The sequence below is a fragment of the Lathyrus oleraceus genome, chromosome 4 (genome assembly GCF_024323335.1).
Source record: "Lathyrus oleraceus cultivar Zhongwan6 chromosome 4, CAAS_Psat_ZW6_1.0, whole genome shotgun sequence".
In the NCBI taxonomy this organism is placed as follows: Eukaryota; Viridiplantae; Streptophyta; class Magnoliopsida; order Fabales; family Fabaceae; genus Lathyrus; species Lathyrus oleraceus.
In genome coordinates, this window is record NC_066582.1 from 49548545 (window position 1) to 49570441 (window position 21897).

At 36.3% G+C, this 21897-nt stretch overlaps 3 protein-coding genes across 3 annotated transcripts; 2 read left to right on the forward strand and 1 right to left on the reverse strand.

Moving 5' to 3' along the window:
* The first annotated feature begins 227 nt into the window (after positions 1-227).
* LOC127073178 (zingipain-2) lies at positions 228-1531 on the forward strand. The gene is made up of 2 exons (XM_051014300.1): positions 228-681; positions 766-1531. The coding sequence occupies exons 1-2, from the start codon at positions 270-272 to the stop codon at positions 1353-1355; spliced, it is 1002 nt and encodes a 333-aa protein (XP_050870257.1). The 5' UTR covers positions 228-269; the 3' UTR covers positions 1356-1531.
* A 739-nt stretch (positions 1532-2270) lies between these two features.
* Positions 2271-2894, reverse strand: LOC127135962 (uncharacterized). The gene has a single exon (XM_051062579.1). The coding sequence runs from the start codon at positions 2892-2894 to the stop codon at positions 2271-2273; it is 624 nt and encodes a 207-aa protein (XP_050918536.1).
* A 4073-nt stretch (positions 2895-6967) lies between these two features.
* On the forward strand, positions 6968-7543 carry LOC127135150 (KDEL-tailed cysteine endopeptidase CEP2-like; the record flags this gene model as incomplete). The annotated part of the gene is made up of 1 exon (XM_051061945.1): positions 6968-7543. A coding segment is annotated over one exon (576 nt), but the record flags the coding sequence as incomplete, so codon positions are not given.
* Positions 7544-21897: the final 14354 nt, after the last annotated feature.

Here is a 21897-nt window from a genome sequence, read left to right on the forward strand (position 1 = left end):
AATAATAAAATTGTTAAGTTGATAGTAACTGAGTTTTGTGATGGAACATTCTAAGAGGACTTGATATTTAAGTTTACTAGTCAACCTTAAACTAACCAACGTGTTGGACCATTACACATTTATTTTCTCCAAGAAAATGTTCTTGTTTGTTGTTGTTATACTTATTTTTTCTACACGCATAATTTCCTTTTAGTTATGTTAAATTCTATAAATAGCCGTATCTAATGTTAACTTGTTCACAAAACATTCTCTTCTAGCTACCAAAAAATATGAAACATCTTATTACTGTTTGTATCATAATCTTTTGGGTATGTGCATACCCAACCATGTCTCAAAAGCTGCATGAAGCACATCAACAATGGATGATGAAATATGAACGCACATACACAAACAGTTCTGAGATGGAGAAACGTTTTCAGATATTTAAGAATAATTTAGAACACATAGAGAAACATAACAATGCTGGTAACAAGAGTTATAAACTTGGCTTAAATCCATATTCCGATTTAACTAGCCAAGAGTTTATTGCTTCATACACTGGACTCAAAATATCAAGTCAAATTTCTTCTTCCAAAATGGAGTCAATTCCAATACTCTTCAACTCAAACGATGATGTTCCAACCAACTTTGATTGGAGACAGCAAGGAGTGGTCACAAATGTTAAGAATCAAAACAGTTGTGGTAAATATACATATATAATTAATCTCTTCATCATCATCATTATTATTATTATTTATTTATTAATTAAATCAATCTATATTGTAGGATGTTGTTGGGCTTTTACAGCTGTGGCAGCTGTAGAAGGTATTGTTAAAATCAAAACAGGTGATTTGATTTCATTGTCAGAGCAACAACTGGTTGATTGTGATAAGCAAAGCCACGGGTGTAAAGGTGGTACTATTGACTCCGCATTTGAATCTATAGTAAACGATCAAGGTATTCTTAGAGAAACTGATTATCCATACAAAGGAGTTGATACTCAAACTTGCCAACTAAATGGTCAAATACAAGCCGGAGCTCAAATAAATAGTTATGCAACCGTAACTCCCAATGATGAACAACAACTACTACAAGCTGTGGCGCAACAGCCAGTATCAGCTGCAATCTCTGTAGGTGATGAATTTAAGAAATACATGCACGGGGTTTATTCAGGATCATGTGGAACCGATTTGAACCATGCAGTTACAATAGTTGGTTATGGAATAAGTGAAGAAGGGATCAAGTATTGGTTGGTTAAGAACTCTTGGGGTGAAAACTGGGGTGAGAATGGTTACATGAGGGTGCTCAGAGAAAGTGATGAAACTGGAGGTCAATGTGGCATTGCTATGCATGCTTATTACCCAATTATATACTAGTTTTATCATATTAGTTCTTGTTGTGTCGTTGTAATAAGTTTCCTATTATTATGTTCTTAGTTTCCTTTCCCTAAAGCACTTGGTTGGCTTCTTAGTGCTTAATTATACTACTGTATTGAAACTCTTTCTAGTTACACAGTAGAAATAAATTGAAAGAGCGGATATCGCACAAAATACTTACGATCTCTCAAATCACAAAGTCTTTTAAGAATCCTATCAATTACCATATTCTAAATGGAAAGTCTTCTAGAATTATTACCAATTCACAATACCAAATATTTGAACGATAAATTACCTAGCATACAATATAATAATAAAAATTGCTCTCCTCTAATATTTTAATCATCACACTTAGCCTTTCCTAAAAACTATATATTTTAAAATCAAAACACTTATGGTAAATATACATATATAATTAATCTCTTCATTATTATTATTATTATTATTATTATTATTATTATTATTATTATTATTATTATTATTATTAATTAAATCAATCTATTGTAGAATGTTGTTGGGCTTTTACAACTGTGGTAGCTGTAGAAGGTATTGTTAAAATCAAAACAGGTGATTTGATTTCATTGTCAGAGCAACAACTGGTTGATTGTGATAAGCAAAGCCATGAAATATCCGATTCATATAGTCCATGAAAACAGCAGGAGCATTCGTTACATCAAACAACATAACAAGGAACTCATAATGGCCATATTGGGTTCTAAATGCGGTCTTTGGTACATTCGAACTCTTAACTCTTATTTGATGATAGCCCGATCGTAGATCAATCTTCGAGAACATGCAGTCTCCTTTCATTTGATCTAACAAATCGTCTATCCTTGGCAGAGGATACTTGTTCTTAATGGTGACTTTGTTCAACTGGCGATAATCAATACATAACCGCATACTACCATCCTTCTTCTATATTAATAACACCGGAGCTCCCCATGGTGAGACACTAGGTCGGATGAAATGGTTGGTTAACAACTCTTCCAATTGATTCTTCAACTCTCTCAACTCGAGTGGCGTCATGCGATATAGAGAAACGGAGATTGGAGTCGTCCCAGGTATCAGGTCAATAGAGAATTCCACTTCCCTTTCAAGAGGAAGAGAGGTGACATCATCAGGGAAAACTTCTGGAAATTTACAAACATCAGGAATTTGTGTAGCACTCAGGTTATCGCTAGACTCCTTGGTAAGAACCAAGAGAACTGACTTTTCATTCTCAAATAAGAAATTAACCATGCCAACCGTACCTTCCAAGATAGTAGTTAATACATCCTTTGGAGTAGCTTCACTAGATGGAATGATAATCAACTTCTCTTCACATCCAATAAACACCGAATTGGCGGAAAGCCAATCCATCCCCAAAACTACATTAACCTTCTTAAGTGGTAAACAAATAAGATCAATCTGGAAAATTCTACCATCCACCGAGAGCGAACAATTTTCACAAATCAACGGTGTCTCAACCACATCATACATGGCGGTAGTAACCATCATAGGAGGAGACAAGAGAATTGCTTGCAAGCCAAGACGCTTCATGCACTGAATTAATATAAAAGAGTGTGTCGCCCCACAATCAAACAATATAAAACAAGGATGATTATTGACAAGACACGTCTTCACATCCAATAATCATCATTTCATCAGGTAAGCAAGACATCATTCCATCTTGCCCTTACCCTTCACCTGCTCAGAACCACCTGAAAAATAATCAACAACATGGGGTGAGATAATAATCTCAGTGGGTTCCCTATATTATGGGTCCACTCGTCTCTACATGGTGTTCTAATCAATATTCAACTCATTCAACTCAAGTCAACAAGGGAACGAAGACTTGAGCGATGGGGAAGCTAACTCGCAATGTATGGCAACATGCACCTGAGTTCTCAAAACTCAACCACGATCATTATTCAGATCACGACACATCAATTCCCGAACGGACTTACGTCTAAGCTAGGCCCGATACATGCATGCTCGTATGATTCGACTCTCACAATGGATATTAGGTTCCCCTATGGGACTCGAACCCACTTTTGAGAACCGTCACTCGTATGGGACTCGAACCCACTTTAAGTCTCTTTCACCGTATGGGACTCTAACCCATTTAGGTGTCCTTTCCCCCATGTCCACCATGGTTGGGACTCAAAACCAATTGAGGCTTGAATCATCGGTCCCACATCCCAATGCTTACTCATCTAAGCATACCAAATAGAGATGTGTACCATCATAGAAAACACACATTCTGAATACATGATCGGATCCACAAATCATCGGTTCCACGAACCATCGTTTCCGCGAACCATAACAAGATCCATCAATCACAGGTGACTTCATTCACCATAATACACAACAATAACACGGCATGTTCCATACAATGCGTCTCATTCTCAGACACAACAACCATTCGTCCACGACCTCCACATAAGCGTCGTACGAAATGAATACCGTATTCTCACATTATCTAGGTTATAAACCTAACTCATGACCTAATTTCAATCCTAGGTCAACTCACTAGATTCATCATGTAATTTTCACCATTAGCATGTATTCAATATAAGCATAGCATCACAAATGATTAATGGTTGGAAGAATGCATTTAGAAACACTTAAGAAATGGATTTTGAAGTTTTTGACATAAGTCAATCGACTGGTTGGGGAGGTCCAATCGATTGGTTCCTCTCACATTTCTGTTTTTCAAAATTTGCTAAGGATCAATCGATTGATCCTGAGTGTCAATCGATTGGCTCACTGAAAACTTTCCACTGTTCATATATAGAAAGTTTGTGCAATCGATTGTAATGCATTGTCAATCGTCTGGTCCTGTAAAAATCTCATTTTTCTGCAAAACAAAAGGTTGTGTAATCGATTGATGACAGGGACCAATCGATTGGTCCACTCACATTTTCACATTTTCACTTCACAGAACACCATTTTTTCTCTGTAAATCCATTTCCAACAACATCCACTCCTTCCTCCAACACACTCATCACACTACATGCTCATATATACATGTATAACAAGAATTCCAAGTTCATAACCACAACAATCATGTAATCACAATAATCATGAAGAACATATCAAGCACATGTTCATAAAAACAACAACATTAAGAGAGATATTCACCACATATCATGGATTATTCATGATTTATCTATGATTCTATAACCCTAATCCTCTAGGAATCTAGGGTTTCTAACTAGAACCCACCTTAAGAAATTGAAGAGGAGAAGTTGTTAAAGATGAGATGAGGATGAGGATGATGATGTTGGTTCCAAGCTTGTCCTCTTCTTCTTCTTCACTAGACTTGCTTTCTCTCCTTCTCTTGAGCTTTCCTCTTTCTTTCTATTCTTTCTAATACATAGAGAAACAAATGGCTCATGGTAGGTAACATAAGGTAGTAACATGTGGTGGTGAGTGACTCAAGGTTACTAGCAAGTGGCCATGAACATTTGTGTGGTTAATAAGTGGTAGAAGCAAATATATCAAGTGGTACTAACCATACTATTTGTTCTACCAAAGCTATTGACCCATTATCAGTATTACCAAAATGTCCCAATTAATAAAAGGTCAGTCCCAATTAATATTAATCAAGTCAACATGGACTCACTATTTACTCTATTTATCCCAATCGGCAACTTTTAGAGCACGTAGGAACTCAATTGATCTCAATTAATAGGAACTTAGGCATTTAAGAAAATACGGGGTATTATAGCTAATGTGTTAGTGATCGTTGCTTATGAACTAAAATAAGAAGTTTATGAAAGTATTATTAACCATATATCATATGCATATGTACCATGACCTATATCATATGTGTCAGCTGTTAGAATGTTGAGTCACAAATATAATATTATACGTATTATGGTCATTATTTAATTAGCCAAAACTATAGTAGTCTAATTAATATTAAGTCTATGACTAAAATCATAAATGTCATGAAAGGCAAGGTTAGTGTGTAGATACCATAAGTAAATATTTAATTTGATGAGGGGTCAAACACTACTACGTAAAGACCCTTTCATCAAGGTTGGAGAAAGGATACCATGACGATTAATCAATCATGGTTAGGTAGGGTATTATTATAAATATGTTGCTTTCTACCACGGGTGATTGACCGTAGTGATAAATTAGGTAACACACTACCTATCACAACAATTATAGTAAATAACCGCTGTGATATATATAGTTCATGAGTTTATTATAAAATATGTGGATTGGTTGTTTTTCTTTTCCTCTCAATAAACATATACAACCATTCAAATTTATTTAAAGATGATAATCTGAAAAATTAAATTATTCTTGAAAAAAAACTTAAATGATCCACTGTTTTTCGAATTGCATGCATCTCATAATTCATTTCTCGCTCTTTAACATATAGCATTTGGTTTAATGCCCAAAGTTCTTCAAAGAAACGATTCCTTCTCTTCTAGTTTATTTTGAAAAAAAACATTTTGTTGACTAATTAGGATTCGTCGTCATCACTATCATCATCATTATCTTAAATGATGACGATGCTTATTATGATGAAAATGACGACGATGAATCATAATTTCTCAATATATTTGATGCTTTGCAAAATAAACTAGAAGAGAAGAATCATTGCTTTGAAGAACTTGGGGCATTGAACTAAGTCCTATATGTTAAAGAGCGAAAGAGGAATTAAAAGATGCATACAATTCGAAAAACATTGATTGATCTAAGTTGGTTTTTAAATATTACTTAATTTTTTAGATTATCATTTTCTAAATTAATTTAAATGAATATATATGTTCAGTGAAGGGTTAGTGAAACAAGCAACCTACATATGATATAATAAACTGAACTGAAATTAGAGCAAAACTAAATCACATATAGCTGCACAAAACATATTTGTTCCAAGACATGCAAAAACATGACGATATAAAATGTTTCACAAACATATACAATCATTCAAATTGATTTAAAGATAATTATTTGAAAAATTAAATTATTCTTGAAAAACAACTTAAATGATCCACTATTTTTTGAATTATATGCATCTCGTAATTCATCTTTTAATGGCCCAAGTTCTTCAAAGCAACAATTCATTCTCTTCTAGTTTATTTTGAAAGTAAACAATTTGTTGACTAACTCTGATTCATCGTCATCACTATCAACATGTATTATGGTCATTATTTAGTTAGCTAAAACTATAGTGGTCTAATTAATATTAAGTTTGTAGCTAAAATCATAAAAGTCATGAGTTTGAAACCCAACATCTATAATTTAATTAAAACGCACATAATATTAGCATTTCACCACGATTATATATTCCAATCGTGGTGGTGTGCATATGAATAAACATATACAACCGTTTAAATTGATTTAAAGATGATTATCTGAAAAATTAAATAATTCTTGAAAAACAACTTAAATGATCCACTATTTTTCGAATTGCATGCATCTCGTAATTCATCTATCATTCCTTAACATATAAAATTTGCTTTAATGCCCCAAATTCTTTAAAGCAACAATTCCTTCTCTTCTAGTTTATTATTATTATTATTATTATTATTATTATTATTATTATTATTATTATTATTATTATTATTATTATTATTAATTAATTAAATCAATCCATTGTAAAATGTTGTTGGGCTTTTACAGCTGTGACAGCTGTAGAAGGTATTGTTAAAATCAAAATAGGTGATTTGATTTCATTGTCAGAGCAACAACTGGTTGATTGTGATAAGCAAAGCCACGGGTGTAAAAGTGGTTCTATTGACTCTGCCTTTGAATCTATAGTAAACGATCAAGGAATTCTTCGAGAAACTTATTATCCTTATAATGAAGTTGATCAAACTTGCCAACTAAATGGTCAAGTACAAGTCGGAGCTCAAATAAATAGTTATGCAACCGTAACTCCCAATGATGAACAAAAACTACTACAAGTTGTGGCGCAACAGCCACTATCAACTGCAATCTCTGTAGGTGATGAATTTAAGAAATACATGCACGTGGTTTATTCAGGATTGTGTGGAACTGATTTGAACCATACAGTTACAATAGTTGGTTATGGAATAAGTGAAGAAGGGAAGAAGTATTGGATGGTTAAGAAATCTTGGGGTGAAGACTGGGGTGAGAATGGTTACATGAGGGTACTCAGAGAAAATGATGAAACTGGAGGTCAACATGGCATTGCTATGTATGTTTATTACCCAATTATATAGTAATCTTAAACTGTTTTTACCATATTAGTTCTTGTTGTGTCCTTATAATAAGTTTTCTATTATTATGTTCTTAGTTTCCTTTCCCTAAAGCACTTGGTTGACTTCTTAGTGCTTAATTATATTGTATTGAAACTCTTCCTAGTTACATGAATAAAATAAAATTAAACATTATTACATAATAGAAATAAATTGAAAAAGCGGATATGACACATAACAAAGTCTTTTGAGAATCTTACCAATTGACAGTACCAAATATTTGAACGATATATTACCTCGCTTACAATATAATAATAAAAATTGTTCTTCTCTAATGCTTTAATCATCACACTTAGCCTTTCCTAAAAACTATATATTTTGAAAAAGACATATGTTCTTACTTATTTTTCAATATTATAAATTTCCTTCAATTTTATAATCTCCTATTCTTTATTATTTATTATAAGAGAAAATTTTACCTTTTTTTTTATAATTCAATAAGTAATGTTTTTAGTTTATATTAAGTTCAAATACATTAATTATTTAATAAATTTTAAAAATAATTTATGTTGGGTTCAATATGTATTTAATCCCTCTAAATATGGATTATTTTAATTTTTAGTCTCTCAAGAAATTTCTTTAAAAAATCGTCCTCCTAATATTTATCGTCCACACTTTTGATCTCTCATGTCAACGTCCATTAACAGAAGTTGATGTAACACAAAACGTGAAAGTGTTTTGGTGACTGAATGTACATGTGGCAGTGACAACATGACAAATATGCTAATGTGTTAATGATCGTTGCTCATGAACTAAAATAAGAAGTTTATGAAAGTATCATTAACCATGTATCATATGCATATGTACCTTGACCTATATCATCATATGTATCAGCTGTTAGAATGTTGAGTCACAAATGTAATATTACATGTATTATGGTCATTATTAAATTAGCCAAACCTGTAGTAGTCTAATTAATATTAAGTCTGTGGCTAAAATCATAAATGTCATGAATGGCAAGGTTAGTGTGTAGATACCATAAGTAAATATTTAATTTGATGAGGGGTCAAACACTACTACGTAAAGACCCTTTCACCAAGGTTGGAGAAATGATACCATGGCGATTAATCAATCGTGGTTAGGTAGGGTATTATTATAAATATGATGCTTTCTACCACAGGTGATTGACCGTAGTGATACATTAGGTAACACACTACCTATCACAACAATTATAGTAAATAACCGTTGTGATATATATAGTTCATGAGTTTATAATAAAATATGTGGATTGTTTATTTTTCCTTTCCTATCAATAAACATATACAACCATTCAAATTGATTTAAAGATAATAATCTGAAAAATTAAATTATTCTTGAAAAAAAACTTAAATGATCTACTTTTTTTCCGAATTTCATGCATCTCATAATTCATTTCTCGCTCTTTAACATATAGAATTTGGTTTAATGTCTAAAGTTCTTCAAAGCAACAATTCCTTCTCTTCTAGTTTATTTTAAAATAAAACAATTTGTTGACTAATTATGATTCATCGTCATCACCATCATCATCATTATCTTATACGATGACGATGCTTATTATGATGAAAATGATGCTGATGAATCATAATTTCTCAATAAATTTGATGGTTTGCAAAATAAACTAGAAGAGAAGAATCATTGCTTTGAAGAACTTGGGGCATTGAACTAAGTTCTAAACATTAAAGAGCGAGAGAGGAATTAAAAGATGCATACAATTCGAAAAACATTGATTGATCTAAGTTGGTTTTTAAATATTACTTAATTTTTCAGATTATCATTTTCTAAATTAATTTAAATGAATGCATATGTTCAGTGAAGGGTTATTGAAACAAGCAACGATATAATAAACTAAACTGGAATTAGAAGAAAACTAAATCACATATAGCTGCACAAAACATGTTTGTTCCAGGACATACCAAACCACGACGATATAAAATGTGTCACAAACGTGCATTTTATTGAAAATATTATCTAATAAGTAATGTTTTTAGTTTAATAAGTAATGTTTTTAGTTTATAATTCAATAAGTAATGTTTTTAGTTTATATTAATTTCAAATACATTAATTATTTAATAAATTTTTAAAATAAATTATTTTGGATTCAATATGAAGTTAATCCCTCTATATATGGACTATTATAATTTTTAGTCCCTTAAGAAATTTCTTTAAAAAATCATCCTCCTAATATTTATCGTCCACACTTTTGGTCCCTCATGTCAACGTCCATTAACAGAAGTTGATTTAACACAAAACATGAAAGTTTTTTGGTGACAGAATATACACGTGGCAGTGACAACATGATAAATATGCTAATGGGTTAGTGATCGTTGCTCATGAACTAAAATAAGAAGTTTATGAAAGTATCATTAACCATATATCATATGCATATGTACCTTGAACTATATCATATGTAACAACCCGTATAATATATATCTAGAATAATATCATACAAGTGTTAATAATTGGTATTGATCCAACATAAGTGCCTAATGGCATCAATATATACACATGTCCAAACTAAAAACATCAATGGAACATGTTATACAATAATGCCTAAACAATAAAAAAAATCTAAGAACTATGTGCAATATCTTCATTGCGCACAACTCCACAGCGGAAGATAATGATAAACAACATCCCTTGAAACATCCATAACAACTTCTCATAAATTCAACCTGTAAGGATTACCTGAAAAATAACAACAATAATGGGATGAGATAATAATCTCAGTGAGTTCTCCTATCCTATGGGTCCACTCGGCTCTACAGGGTTTCTAATCAATAACAACTCATATCCAACTCAAGTCAACAAGGGAACGAAGACTTGAGCTATGGGGAAACTATCTCGCAATTGTATGGCAACATGCATCTGAGTTCTCATAACTCAACCACGATCATTATTCAGATCACGAAACATCCATTCCCGAACGGACTTACGTCTAAGCCATGCCCGGTTCATGCATGCTCGTATGATTCGACTTTCGCGGTGGATATCAGGTTCCCCTATGGGACTCGAACCCACTTTTAAGAACCATCACTTGTATGGGACTACCCACTTTGAGTCTCTTTCACCGTATGGGCCTTATCCCACTTTGGTGTCCACCTTTCTCCCATGTCTGCCATGGTTGGGGCTCAAACCCAATTGAGGCTCGAACCATTGGTCCCATATCCCAATGCTTACTCATCTAAGCATACCAATAGAGATGTGTACCATCACAGAAAATACACATTCTGAATACATGATCGGTTTCACAAATCATCGGTTCCACGAACCATAACAAAATCCATCAATCACAGGTGACTTCATTCACCACAATACACAAATAATAATATGGCATGTTCCATACAATGCGTCTCAATCTCAATCATGGCAACAATTCATCCACGACCTCCACATAAGCGTCATACGAATGAATACCGTATTCTCATACATATATCACACATGTCCCATAACCTAGACCATCTTTCTAAGTTATTAATCAAGTTATTCTCCTAGGTTTCCTCACTCATCTATGTAAGGTTTTTAATCATGTTATTTCACCTTCAACATAACAACCATATTTAACTTTCATCATAATATAATTCATAGCATTTATAAATCACATAGTATTTTATAACATGGATCAATAATAATAGCCCTTTACGTTATCTTTTTAACGCATCCGTCCATGTCCAAAACGGAGTTATAACCCTCAATTAATTCATTAATCTATCTTAATCAAGATTTAGATTAACATTTATTCATTGCGTAAGTATTCATCAACAACATCTTTGGCTTAGTGATAAGGCTTGTACAATTCCAAGGAGGTCCTGGGTTCAAACCCCATTGGTGACATATTTTAATTCATCAAATAATTATCACAATCGATTGACATGCAGTGTCATTGGTCCTGTGAAAATTCCATTTTTCTGCTAAACCAAAGGCTGTCAATCGATTGGTTGATAGAGGCCAATCGATTGGTGTAATTCCATTTCCAATCAAATCCACACTCCTTCTTCCAACATATCCATCTCACTACATGCTCACATACCCATGTATAACAAAGATCTCAAGTTCATAACATAACCATAACAAATCATATTATCACAATAATCACAAAGAACATATCAAGCACATGTTCATAAAACAACAACATCAAGAGTAACATTCATCACATAGCATGGATTGTTCATGATTTGTTTATGATTTTATAACCCTAACTTCTATAGAAACCTAAACTCTCTCTTTCTTTCTACCTACCCTTCTTATCCACTTCTTCTTTCTTTTCCAATTACCATCACACAAATACTATATAATATATAAAAATAATATATAATATTAAGTAGTAACATAAAATATCTCAATTGATATTTCATCTTCCAGTACCAATTGAACAATTATTAATGTTACCAAAAATGTCCTCTCTTGTACTTATTAATATTGGTCTGTCTCTTTATTAATAATTAATCTCTTCAGAGTTCACTGGTTACTCTATTGGTCCCAATTGACAACATTTAGAGCACATAGGAGCTCCAATTGTTACAAATGATAATATATAGAGTACATAGGAACTCAATTGGTCTTAACTGACAACTAATTAAGCATTTAAGGGAATATGGGTCATTACATTCTCCCCCCCTTAAATTGAAATTCGCCCCCGAATTTCCTTCACTCAACAAACAAACAAACCTTGCATCAACATCTTAGACCAACACTTGACTTCTCTTCGATTTCAAGTCTCTGACATACTCATTCTTCTAACTTGTCTTTGCTATCAAATTTCCTTCTTCATGAACTCTTGAAACTTCTTGATTTCCATCATAATCTCATTCTGATATTGGATTAACATTTAAACTTGCTTCCACTTAATTCCTCTCATATACCGCTCAACATCAGTTGGTCACTTTCTTCCCGGAAACCACGACTTCCCTTCCTTGCACTAAGTTACACAAAACATAATTATAACATCTTATCTTGACTTGGTTAATCAATACTCAGTAATTCTTCATAAGAAAATTTATTGATTCCTTAACCACACACAATATTGACTACTCTTCCCTTATTATTCCTTCAACAAATGTGACAAACTTGTAATCCATCTATCGATAAGCTCATCAACTTCACTTGATATGATAATGTATGCTACAAGCCCTTACTTCTACTACTTCCCTTCTCTCGTACTACTCCAATAAGATAGAACCGTTAGCACAAGATTGTCTTACTCTTATCCTTACCTCCATTCTTACGAGTAACTATCTCCTTGATCCTCATAGACTCGATTGAGCTCTTTCTTCATCACCTTCCATCGTGATGCTCTGATTCCAATAGTGGAACACCTGAGATTCCTAGGCACTACTGTTTAGCTAACAATCTACAAAGAAACACACTTACCCTCCAGAGTGCTTACTATCCAAAATGGTACTAGAACCTTACCGACTTCCATTAGTAGAATAACTTCCTTGATGACTCACAAAAGTTTAAAATAAGACAAAACCCTTCAGGAGATAGGTATCCAGGAGTTACATTACTACAACCATAAAAACGTAGAACATCCAAATTCATCATGTGTTCGATGCAGCTAAACCAAATTAGTTTGACAATATCCGGTTCTGGTTACTATATTCCGTATCAAATCCTCTTATAGGGTTTTGATTCATTTAAGATTTTTCCCGACACATGATCTCGACCAAAACAACATAACACCATCAAGGAACTTTAAATCATCAACAAAACACCACTTCTAGGGAACTTAAGCAATCCATAACGCAACTATGAGGGTTCATACACCTCATACACATCTAGAGATAACATTGCATTTCCTATCCAAAATCATTCCTCTCAATTGTCCTGTCCCATCTTCCTTAATCTTTGCTTATGCTCTTACTAATATATTGTCTGAGTTACATGTTTAACTTCAGGAATAACTGATTCCCGTTCCATCTTGGAAGTAAAACTTCACAAATCCTTCCAATAGTCTAGAGCATCATTGTATACAAAAATACTACTCTTCGGGAGGTCCTCATCCGAAGCCATGAATCCAAGAAATGATTGAATTCCATATTCCGTCTAATCAATTTACACCTTACTAACACATACAATATACTGAACTAACCCCTTCCAGATCACCACTTATTAAGTCCCTTCCAACATCACTCCTTATGATTCTCATTATCCATAATAGTGATACACCCAAGAGTTACTCACGCCGAATATGGTTCACTAGGTTGGGTTCCCCAAACATATGACTTCTATGTTATCTCTACAGATGACCAACTACGCACTACACCTTCAGAAATCCCAATTTCAAAACTACCAATCTGGCTTGTGGTGACTTGTAACTCCATCCTCAAATTTGTACATCCACAACGATACACTTATGACAATTAAGACACCTTTAGCTCTAACACGGTGTGAATGTTTATACTCCGTGACCAATGTAACACCTCAAAATTTGCCCTCCTCTCTTGGGACTAGCATTAACATTGTACATATCATTTTAGGTCATTAGGCATCTCATATTGCATATCATGTGGTTACATTGTGCAAGCCATTCTCCCAAGAGATGGAGAAGTCTAAGTGCAAGCCTAGGGTTTATTGACTGATCATGGGCCATCTGAGGATTGGGCTGTGAATTAGGGTTTTATGATTCTCCATGGATGTTGGTCTTCATCTTGATTGCAATGATACATCATCATCATCATGATTGGATGTCATCAGAAGATTGAGGAAGATTCCTTGAGATTAGGGTTTTGACCATTGGTCAACCCTAATCAGTTGCATTGGGCCAATCAGGGCATAATCAGGAGATGAGGTTTATGATGGTTATGGGGTTCATTCTGTGATTATATTATGCTTATTGAGGCTAGGGTGTCACCCTTGAGCCATTTCAGTTGGAGATTGGGGCTTAACTTGATCTATGCATTGCCAGATTCATCTATCAGATGAAAAGTCAACTGTGATCAACTGTACATGATCTGATGAATTTGGAGGTGGAAATGAGTTGGACACACTTCATTTATGTTGGAACAAGTGTTAAATGACATTGCAAAGCTTAAAAATGAAGAAAATCAAGTCAGGACAAAAACTGCCAAAAATAGAAAGTGACTTGTAATTGAAGTTTCCAAAAATGGAAAGTTTTGGACCTCAAAGCCACGTGTCCAAGGAAGCTTCAAATGAAAAATTGTTCAACATGAAAGTTGTAGATCTTGTTCTCACCTTTCCAAAAAGTCCAAGAACTTGGAAATCCCATGTATGGTTGGGAAATTATGGCTCAGTAAAATTCAAAAATGACCCATAATCAGGAGGCCATAACTTCCACATGGTTTGTCCAAATTGCAAGTTCTTTATATGCACAAACTCCATTTGACATGTACTTTCATGGTGCATAATTGGATTTTCCCAAAAGTGGTCAATGCAAAAAGTCAATTTTCAACTGGACAGTTAAATTGGACCAAGGGCAAAATTGTCCAACTTTCAAAATAATTGGAATTTTTGAGTGGGGATTTTTGCTACACCTCATGAATGGCATTTAAAATTTGTTGGAATCATCATTTCTTGGCAAAGGCTTGTAATTTGAGATTTGGCTTGAAAAATGAAAGTGTAAAATTGGACAAAATGCAAATACATAGTGAAATTGAGAATTACACAACCAATGAGAGTGAGACAAGTTTCAACAGCTCACACATGGCATTTGGAAGTTGTGTGAGCTGTCAAACAGGTGGCAATGAGCTGGCATTGGAAATTCCCATTTTGCCCTCACTTGAAAAATTACCATTTTACTAATCAAATGCATTTGGCTAATTAGATGGATTAAGTGGTAATTAAGCTTGAGTATATAATCCTAATCTCATTCTAAGCATAACAGAATATCACACTTCCCAAAATCAGATCTGAAATTCATCCAATTCTCTCAAATTCTCAAGAACACCTAAAGCTTCAAATCCAAAGATTTCTCTCAATTCTTAACCAAATGCGAAAATTCTTGTTGCATTGATCTTCAATCATTGTATATTCCATCTGTTTTTGGTCTTCATCATCAATCAAGCACCAAAACTCAACTGTCCAAAGTATGCTCAACAATGGTGAATTGGGATTTCTCATAATTGGAGCAAATTCGAGCTAGGCTAACACCTCCATTCATCTTCCCTATCATCAAGCTTGGACTGTTTTGAAGAATCACATCCAAATTCATCACGAATCGCAACTGTCGTCAAACAAAGGTGCGAATTCGAATCTCACGGTTTTGTAAATTGTTATATGCATTGTGTAGATCGTTCATCGTAGGTTAGCGTGAAACTTGCGGTTTATAAAATGGTTGAGTGAGTTAAGAGAAATCTTGATTTGTAGTTTTTGTGTTCATTCCTTTCCAAGCTCGATTCGTGATGTACAGTGGAAATTAATTAAAATCGGTAGCATATTAGTGATGAGCATTGAGAGAGGAAGAGAACGGTTATTCATTTGCGAGTTTTGGTTGAAGTTTGAGCAAAGTCATTGTTGGACTTGGATGAGCGAACACGGCGAGGAAGAAGATGATTTTCAGAATTTCTTACTGTTTGATTCACGAAAACGCTAAGCCAAATTCAAAACGTGTTTACCGCGTTACTGTTCCTGTTAATTACAAAACTGCCATTGGTTAATTTAATTAATTAATTTAATTCAAATAATTCTTAAAAAATCATTAACACCTTTAAAAATTCATAAAAAATCATAGAAAATTCAGAAAAATATGAGAATTTTTCCTTTGACTTCCTTGTTGAATGTAGATTATTTTTGACCTATTGGTCAAAGTTGTGCATGGTAGAATTATTGTTTGATTTAGGCTTGTTTCACATGTACTCATTTTTGATACCTTTGGCCAATTCCATTGTGAAATGCTCATAGTGTAAAATAAATTCTTGAAATTTTTTGTGGTAATTGTGGACTGGATGATGCTTATTTCCATGTAAATTTCATGAGTTTTTGATGCCTGATCATTGAGTTATGAATTTTGGAACTTAGGTGTGACAATTTGTGTCACACCTCTTTATGTCAATTTGCTGGATTTAATTGAGTGACCTATACTTGGTGAAATGATGTGAAATTTTGCATGATGGTTGATTAACATGTTAGGATGCTATGTGATTTTTTGTGGAATTTTACATTGCATTTTCAAATTGATTGCTATTTTTCATTTCTGTTGGTCAAATGTGCAAGCTCATGTGATACATTTTGATAGATTTGATGTGAAATGCTCATATGGTATTGAATGTTCATGAAATTTGATATGCTTGTAATAGACACATGATGTGACATCCCTGTTTTGGTCCCACTCATTTATTTGCTGTTTTCATTGAGTTATGAATTTTTGAAGTGAGTGCATGTGTTGATAGTGTGAATTGGAGCATGTAATTGTGTCTGTTTTTGTTGATTTTTATTGACATGGTTCCCTTTGCCCAATTAAGCTGAAATTTGGTGTGCCATACCTGGATTAGGCCCTGTTTAGGTGTAATTTATTTGAGAATTTTTGAAGTTGTTTTGATGTGGATTTGAATGCAATAGTTCTGTTTGCATGTTTGGTACTTCATTTGACCTAAGTTGGTTTGTTTTGGGCATAACATGAACATGATGAATGATATGGATGTGGGACTAATTGTGTTGGTTCTTGTTTGACATTAATTTGACTTTGGTTTAAGAATACCTTGCTGTTTAGGAATTTTTCTTGCCTTTGGACCCTAGGCTTGGCCTAGTGGTCTAGTTGCTAATATTTGCTTGATTTTTCAGGATCAAAAGCATAATGCACATAGAGAATGAATCAAATTGATTGAAATGGTGTTGTTTGATGTTTGTACACTAACATAACATTGTTTTGTAGGTGGTGAAGCTTGGGCTTAAGCTTTGAGCTTGCCTTGTTGTACATTGATCTGTATAGATTAATTGATTGAACACTTGCTGTTTATGGTTTGTCTGTCTGATTACTAACTGTGTTTGATTGTTTCCAGGTACTTTAGTTGCTCAGTTCCTTGTGAACTTTTGCTTTGCTTTGCTTAAGCAACTTGCATAGAGGTATAACTTTCTAACTTCATGTAGTCTGGGAGACCCGGCTGTTACCGGGCCGGGCAATTGTCTGAAGTCCTCCTTAAGAGGCAATGATTGTGGTTGTTTATTTTTAAGCCCAAGCAGGAAAAGTCCTTTAAAGAAGGCGATTGGTGGAAGTTAGGGATGAGCAGTCTGTCCCCCACTATTCAGTTGAGTCTTCTCCTTGCTCCCATTACATGGTTGTAGCATTGAGATCCAAGCCCAAGATCCTGTGCAGTGCATATTGTGTCAGAGTCTCTGAGTATAGAAGGGTTCCCCCATTCTGGACCCATGCTCATTTGTCAGAAGCTCTCCCTGGTTAGGGATAAGAGCTGTGAGGTCTCATCCTCACTTCATCCTTTCATCTGCTTCACCTTAGCCTCGTAATGGCAAGGTTAAGAGCAAAACCAGCCTGTACAGATGACTCGCTTCGGCAGTCAAACCTATTGTGTGAGCCCCTTGTTTGGCTATAGTGCGTGCTCTGTGGATATCTGATTGACATGCCTGTTTGAGATGCTTGTTCTCATTTGATGTATGCTTGTATGTTGTTTGCTTGTGTGCTTGCTTCTTTCCTGGTTAGGATAGGCTTGCTTATGCAAGTAGGATAGAAAACTGAACTTAGGGTAACGATGCATGACAACACTAGGCTCGAGTCCAGCTCCCTAGTAGTGTGTCTTTCCCTGGTTTCTGGTTAGCAATTCAGTCCCTTTCAGGGGAACTACATCGCCCTGATCCTCGTTCCAGACGAGGTATGTAGGCAGGTGGTCGTGCGAGACCACTCCGGGCAACCTTTTTCTTTTTGCGTGCGTTAACCTATTTTCTGATTGTGTTTGGCTCGGATGCCGACGTAAGCCCAGTGATTGGCAGTCGGGCTCCATGTTTGCCGTTTTGATTGTGTTTTGGCTCGGATGCCGACGTAAGCCCATTGATTGGCTGTCGGGCTCCACGTTTGCCTTTTGAGTGTGTTTTGGTTCGGATGCTGACGTAATTCCATCCAGTGGTTGTCGGGCTCCATGTTTGCCACCCTTGCTTGTTTGTATGTTTTGTGTTGTTTGGCGTGCGTAAGCCGAACTACAGTGGCTCTGATTCTTGTTCCATACAAGATATGTAGGCATAAGGTGCGATACCTTATCGAGCTCGTTCCTCCTAACCCCACCTGCGTTCCCCGTGTGTGTGTGTGATGTTTAGCAACCTATTCTTTATTCTAGGACGTGGATCCCGTCGAGTACGACGGACGTGAGGGGTGCTAATACCTTCCCCTTGCGTAACCGACTCCCTTACCCTGTCTCTTTGGTCGCAAGACCATTTCCTTTCCAGGTTTCTCTGAGCGTTTCCTTTCCCTATTTTGGGATAAATAACGCGCAGTGGCGGCTCTGTGTTGTGTTTTTATTTGAGCCTCGCCGGTTGTTTTTTCGCAGGATGCGACAGCTGGCGACTCTGCTGGGGACATGCGATGTAGACCTGTGCTGGTCCATCGTCCCTAAGCGAGTCTCTCCTAGCGTTCTAGATTTGGTTTAGGTTGCTTGTGTGTGCTATTTATTGCATTTATTATTCTAACCAGTGTGTATCTATATTTGCATTAATGTCTGCATGCATCATACTATCATGTTGTTGCCGTCCTCTGTGCAGGTGGTTCCTCTGTTTTGGGGTGGGTGTTCTGAGTGGGGCTAAAACCCAGGCCCGAGTATACACCTAGGATTAGTGTGGTCTCATGTCGCCTCTTTCGTGTTAGGTTAACATGTGCCTGGCGGCGTGATGTACCACAAACCGGACGAGGTTCAGTTGATAGTGCTTTCCTCTGTGGAGTATCCACTTTGGCTTAGTTACTTCATTTGAGCTGTTGACTCTGGTGACCGATCATTTCCCGGATCTTTGGTTTAGACGATCTTAAGGGAGCTACAATGGCACACCCGAAAGGGCAAACCCATTGAGTATCTCCGCCCGATTGTCGAGATCATTATCCGCCTTAGGATGACCTGTTTAGAATCTACCTGTGAGGGGAGGGTTGATTCTTTCAGATGCATAATCAGATGGGCTCAGATGGTGACTTTTATAAGTCGGATTTATGGCTGTTTATTGCCGTGACGCCGAAGTGCTGTCCGTAATTCATCAGTGGGGATCCGTTTATTTCAGGATTCCCCAGGCCGAGATATTTATCAGTGGGGATCCGTTTATTTCGGATTCCCTGGGCCGATTCAGATGGTGATGGTGTGTCTGCTCAGAGACCAGTGATGATGATGATGTATCTTTCTTCCGTTTATTTCGGAACCCGTGGGTCAGATTTGTGATTGTACACTCCTCAGATGGTTGTGATCAGTTCAGAGACCAGATTCAGTGCAGATGATCAGATGGCTTGGAGGATGGCAACGCATTGCATTCATTCATCAGCATCATTACATTTTGCATTAATTGCATCTAACACATGTTTACCCATATGCAGGGACATTTTTGATCGAGATCCTGGTTGAGAGATTTCTTTGCTCAGAGATGAGGACCGGTTTGAAGCCCGATGTTGTCTACAGTTTCTTCGATCCTGAGATTGGTGTGCTGAAGGAGATGATAGCATTGATTACTCCCGACCATGTGGGGATGTTCAGAGAGGCATACGGTAGTATCCTGAAGATGGTTTTCAGACTCACTGACAGTGATAGGAGTGCCGTTCATACTCTTCTCCAGTTCTATGACCCGGGGCTGAGATGTTTCGTATTTCCAGACTATCTGTTGGGGCCTCTGATGGAGGACTATGCTAGCATCTTGGGTATTCAGATCCGAGATCAGATTCCTTTCCATGTCACTAGAGCAGATCCAGATGTCCTTGGAATTTCACGTGCTCTTTATTTGAGTCCGGAAATGGTCAAGGAGGGTTTGAAGGAGAAAGGAAAGTTACCTGGATTTCACTTGAGTTTCTTGGAGGCTAATGCCAAGGAACACGCTGTTATGGGTAACTGGAAGACGGTGTGTGCATTGATTGCTGTGAGCATTTATGGGATTGTTCTGTTTCCTAATCAGAAGAATTTTGTAGACCATAATGTTATCAAATTGTTCATGCAGAGAAACCCTATTCCTACTCTGGTCGGAGATGTTTACTACTCAGTGCATAACAGGAATGAGAAGAGGCGTGGTGGCTTGATCAGATGCTGTTCTCAGTTGCTCTTCCGATGGTTTATGGGGTATTTGCCTTCTCGAGGTGCCTTTGCTCATATTGATCCCAGTGTCAAGTGGTCCTTCAGGTTGATGGGTTTGCGGGCTGATGATATTGCTTGGACTCATAATGGTTTGGCTGGAAGAGATTTTATATGCAGTTGTGGGAGTTTACCTAATGTGCCTCTCGTGGGAATTCAGGGTTGCATCAGTTACAACCCAACGCTTCTCAGGAGACAGATGGGGTTTGCTGTAGAGGGTCCTCCTCTCGGGCGAGAGATTCAGGAGTCCTTTTATTTCCCGATTGATGGTAACCAGACCAAGCTGAGGCAGGTATTGGATGAGTGGCGAGACATTCAGAGGAAGGGTAAGGTTCCTTATGGTAAAGTCAACAGTCGGTATTTTCCTTTGTTTGAGGATTGGTTGCGGAAGAGGATTGAAGCTACATTTCTACCATTTCCTGGAGGTGATCCTGTGTGTCCCATGATTGAGGGTCCGAGTGCTTCTGTCAGCATGGAGGAATTCCTTGAGATGAAGAGGGCCAGAGACCAATTACTTGCAGAGAAAGCTGAATTGGAGAGAAGTGTTGCTCGTTTTCAGGCAGATAATCAGGAGATCAAAGTAAAGATGGAAGATCAAGACAAGCGACATGCCTTGGAGGCCAAGCGCTTTGAGATGGATACTGCCTATTATGGGAAGATTAGTCAAGCATTGGCATCGTCCAACAGGGAGCACGACATCACTAAGGATAAGTTGTTCAGAGCGTCGAAGGTTATTGAAGATGAGAAGAGAAGGCAAATCTTGGTGAAGGATCAGAGAGATGACAGAGTCAGAAGTCTCATTGCTGAGTGGGAGGCAAAGCTGAAGGTCAAGGAGTCAGAGAATCTGAAGATCACCGCTGAGAGAGATCACTACATGGCTGAGAGAGATCACTACTTCAGGCAGATGAAGATTCATCAGAAGGAAGTTGGAAGACTGCAGCAGGAGAATACCGAGCTCAGGTTCGCCGCAGAGTTCGCGAGGATGGAAGATGAGATAGGGCCATCTGTGGGACCCTCATCGAGCTAGATCTTTCATTTGTGTTGGATTACCGTCAGGCTTGTTGACGGAATTCACTTGTCTGTATTTCTTTCCTATTCTGGAGGATTGTATTTGACTTTATTTGACTT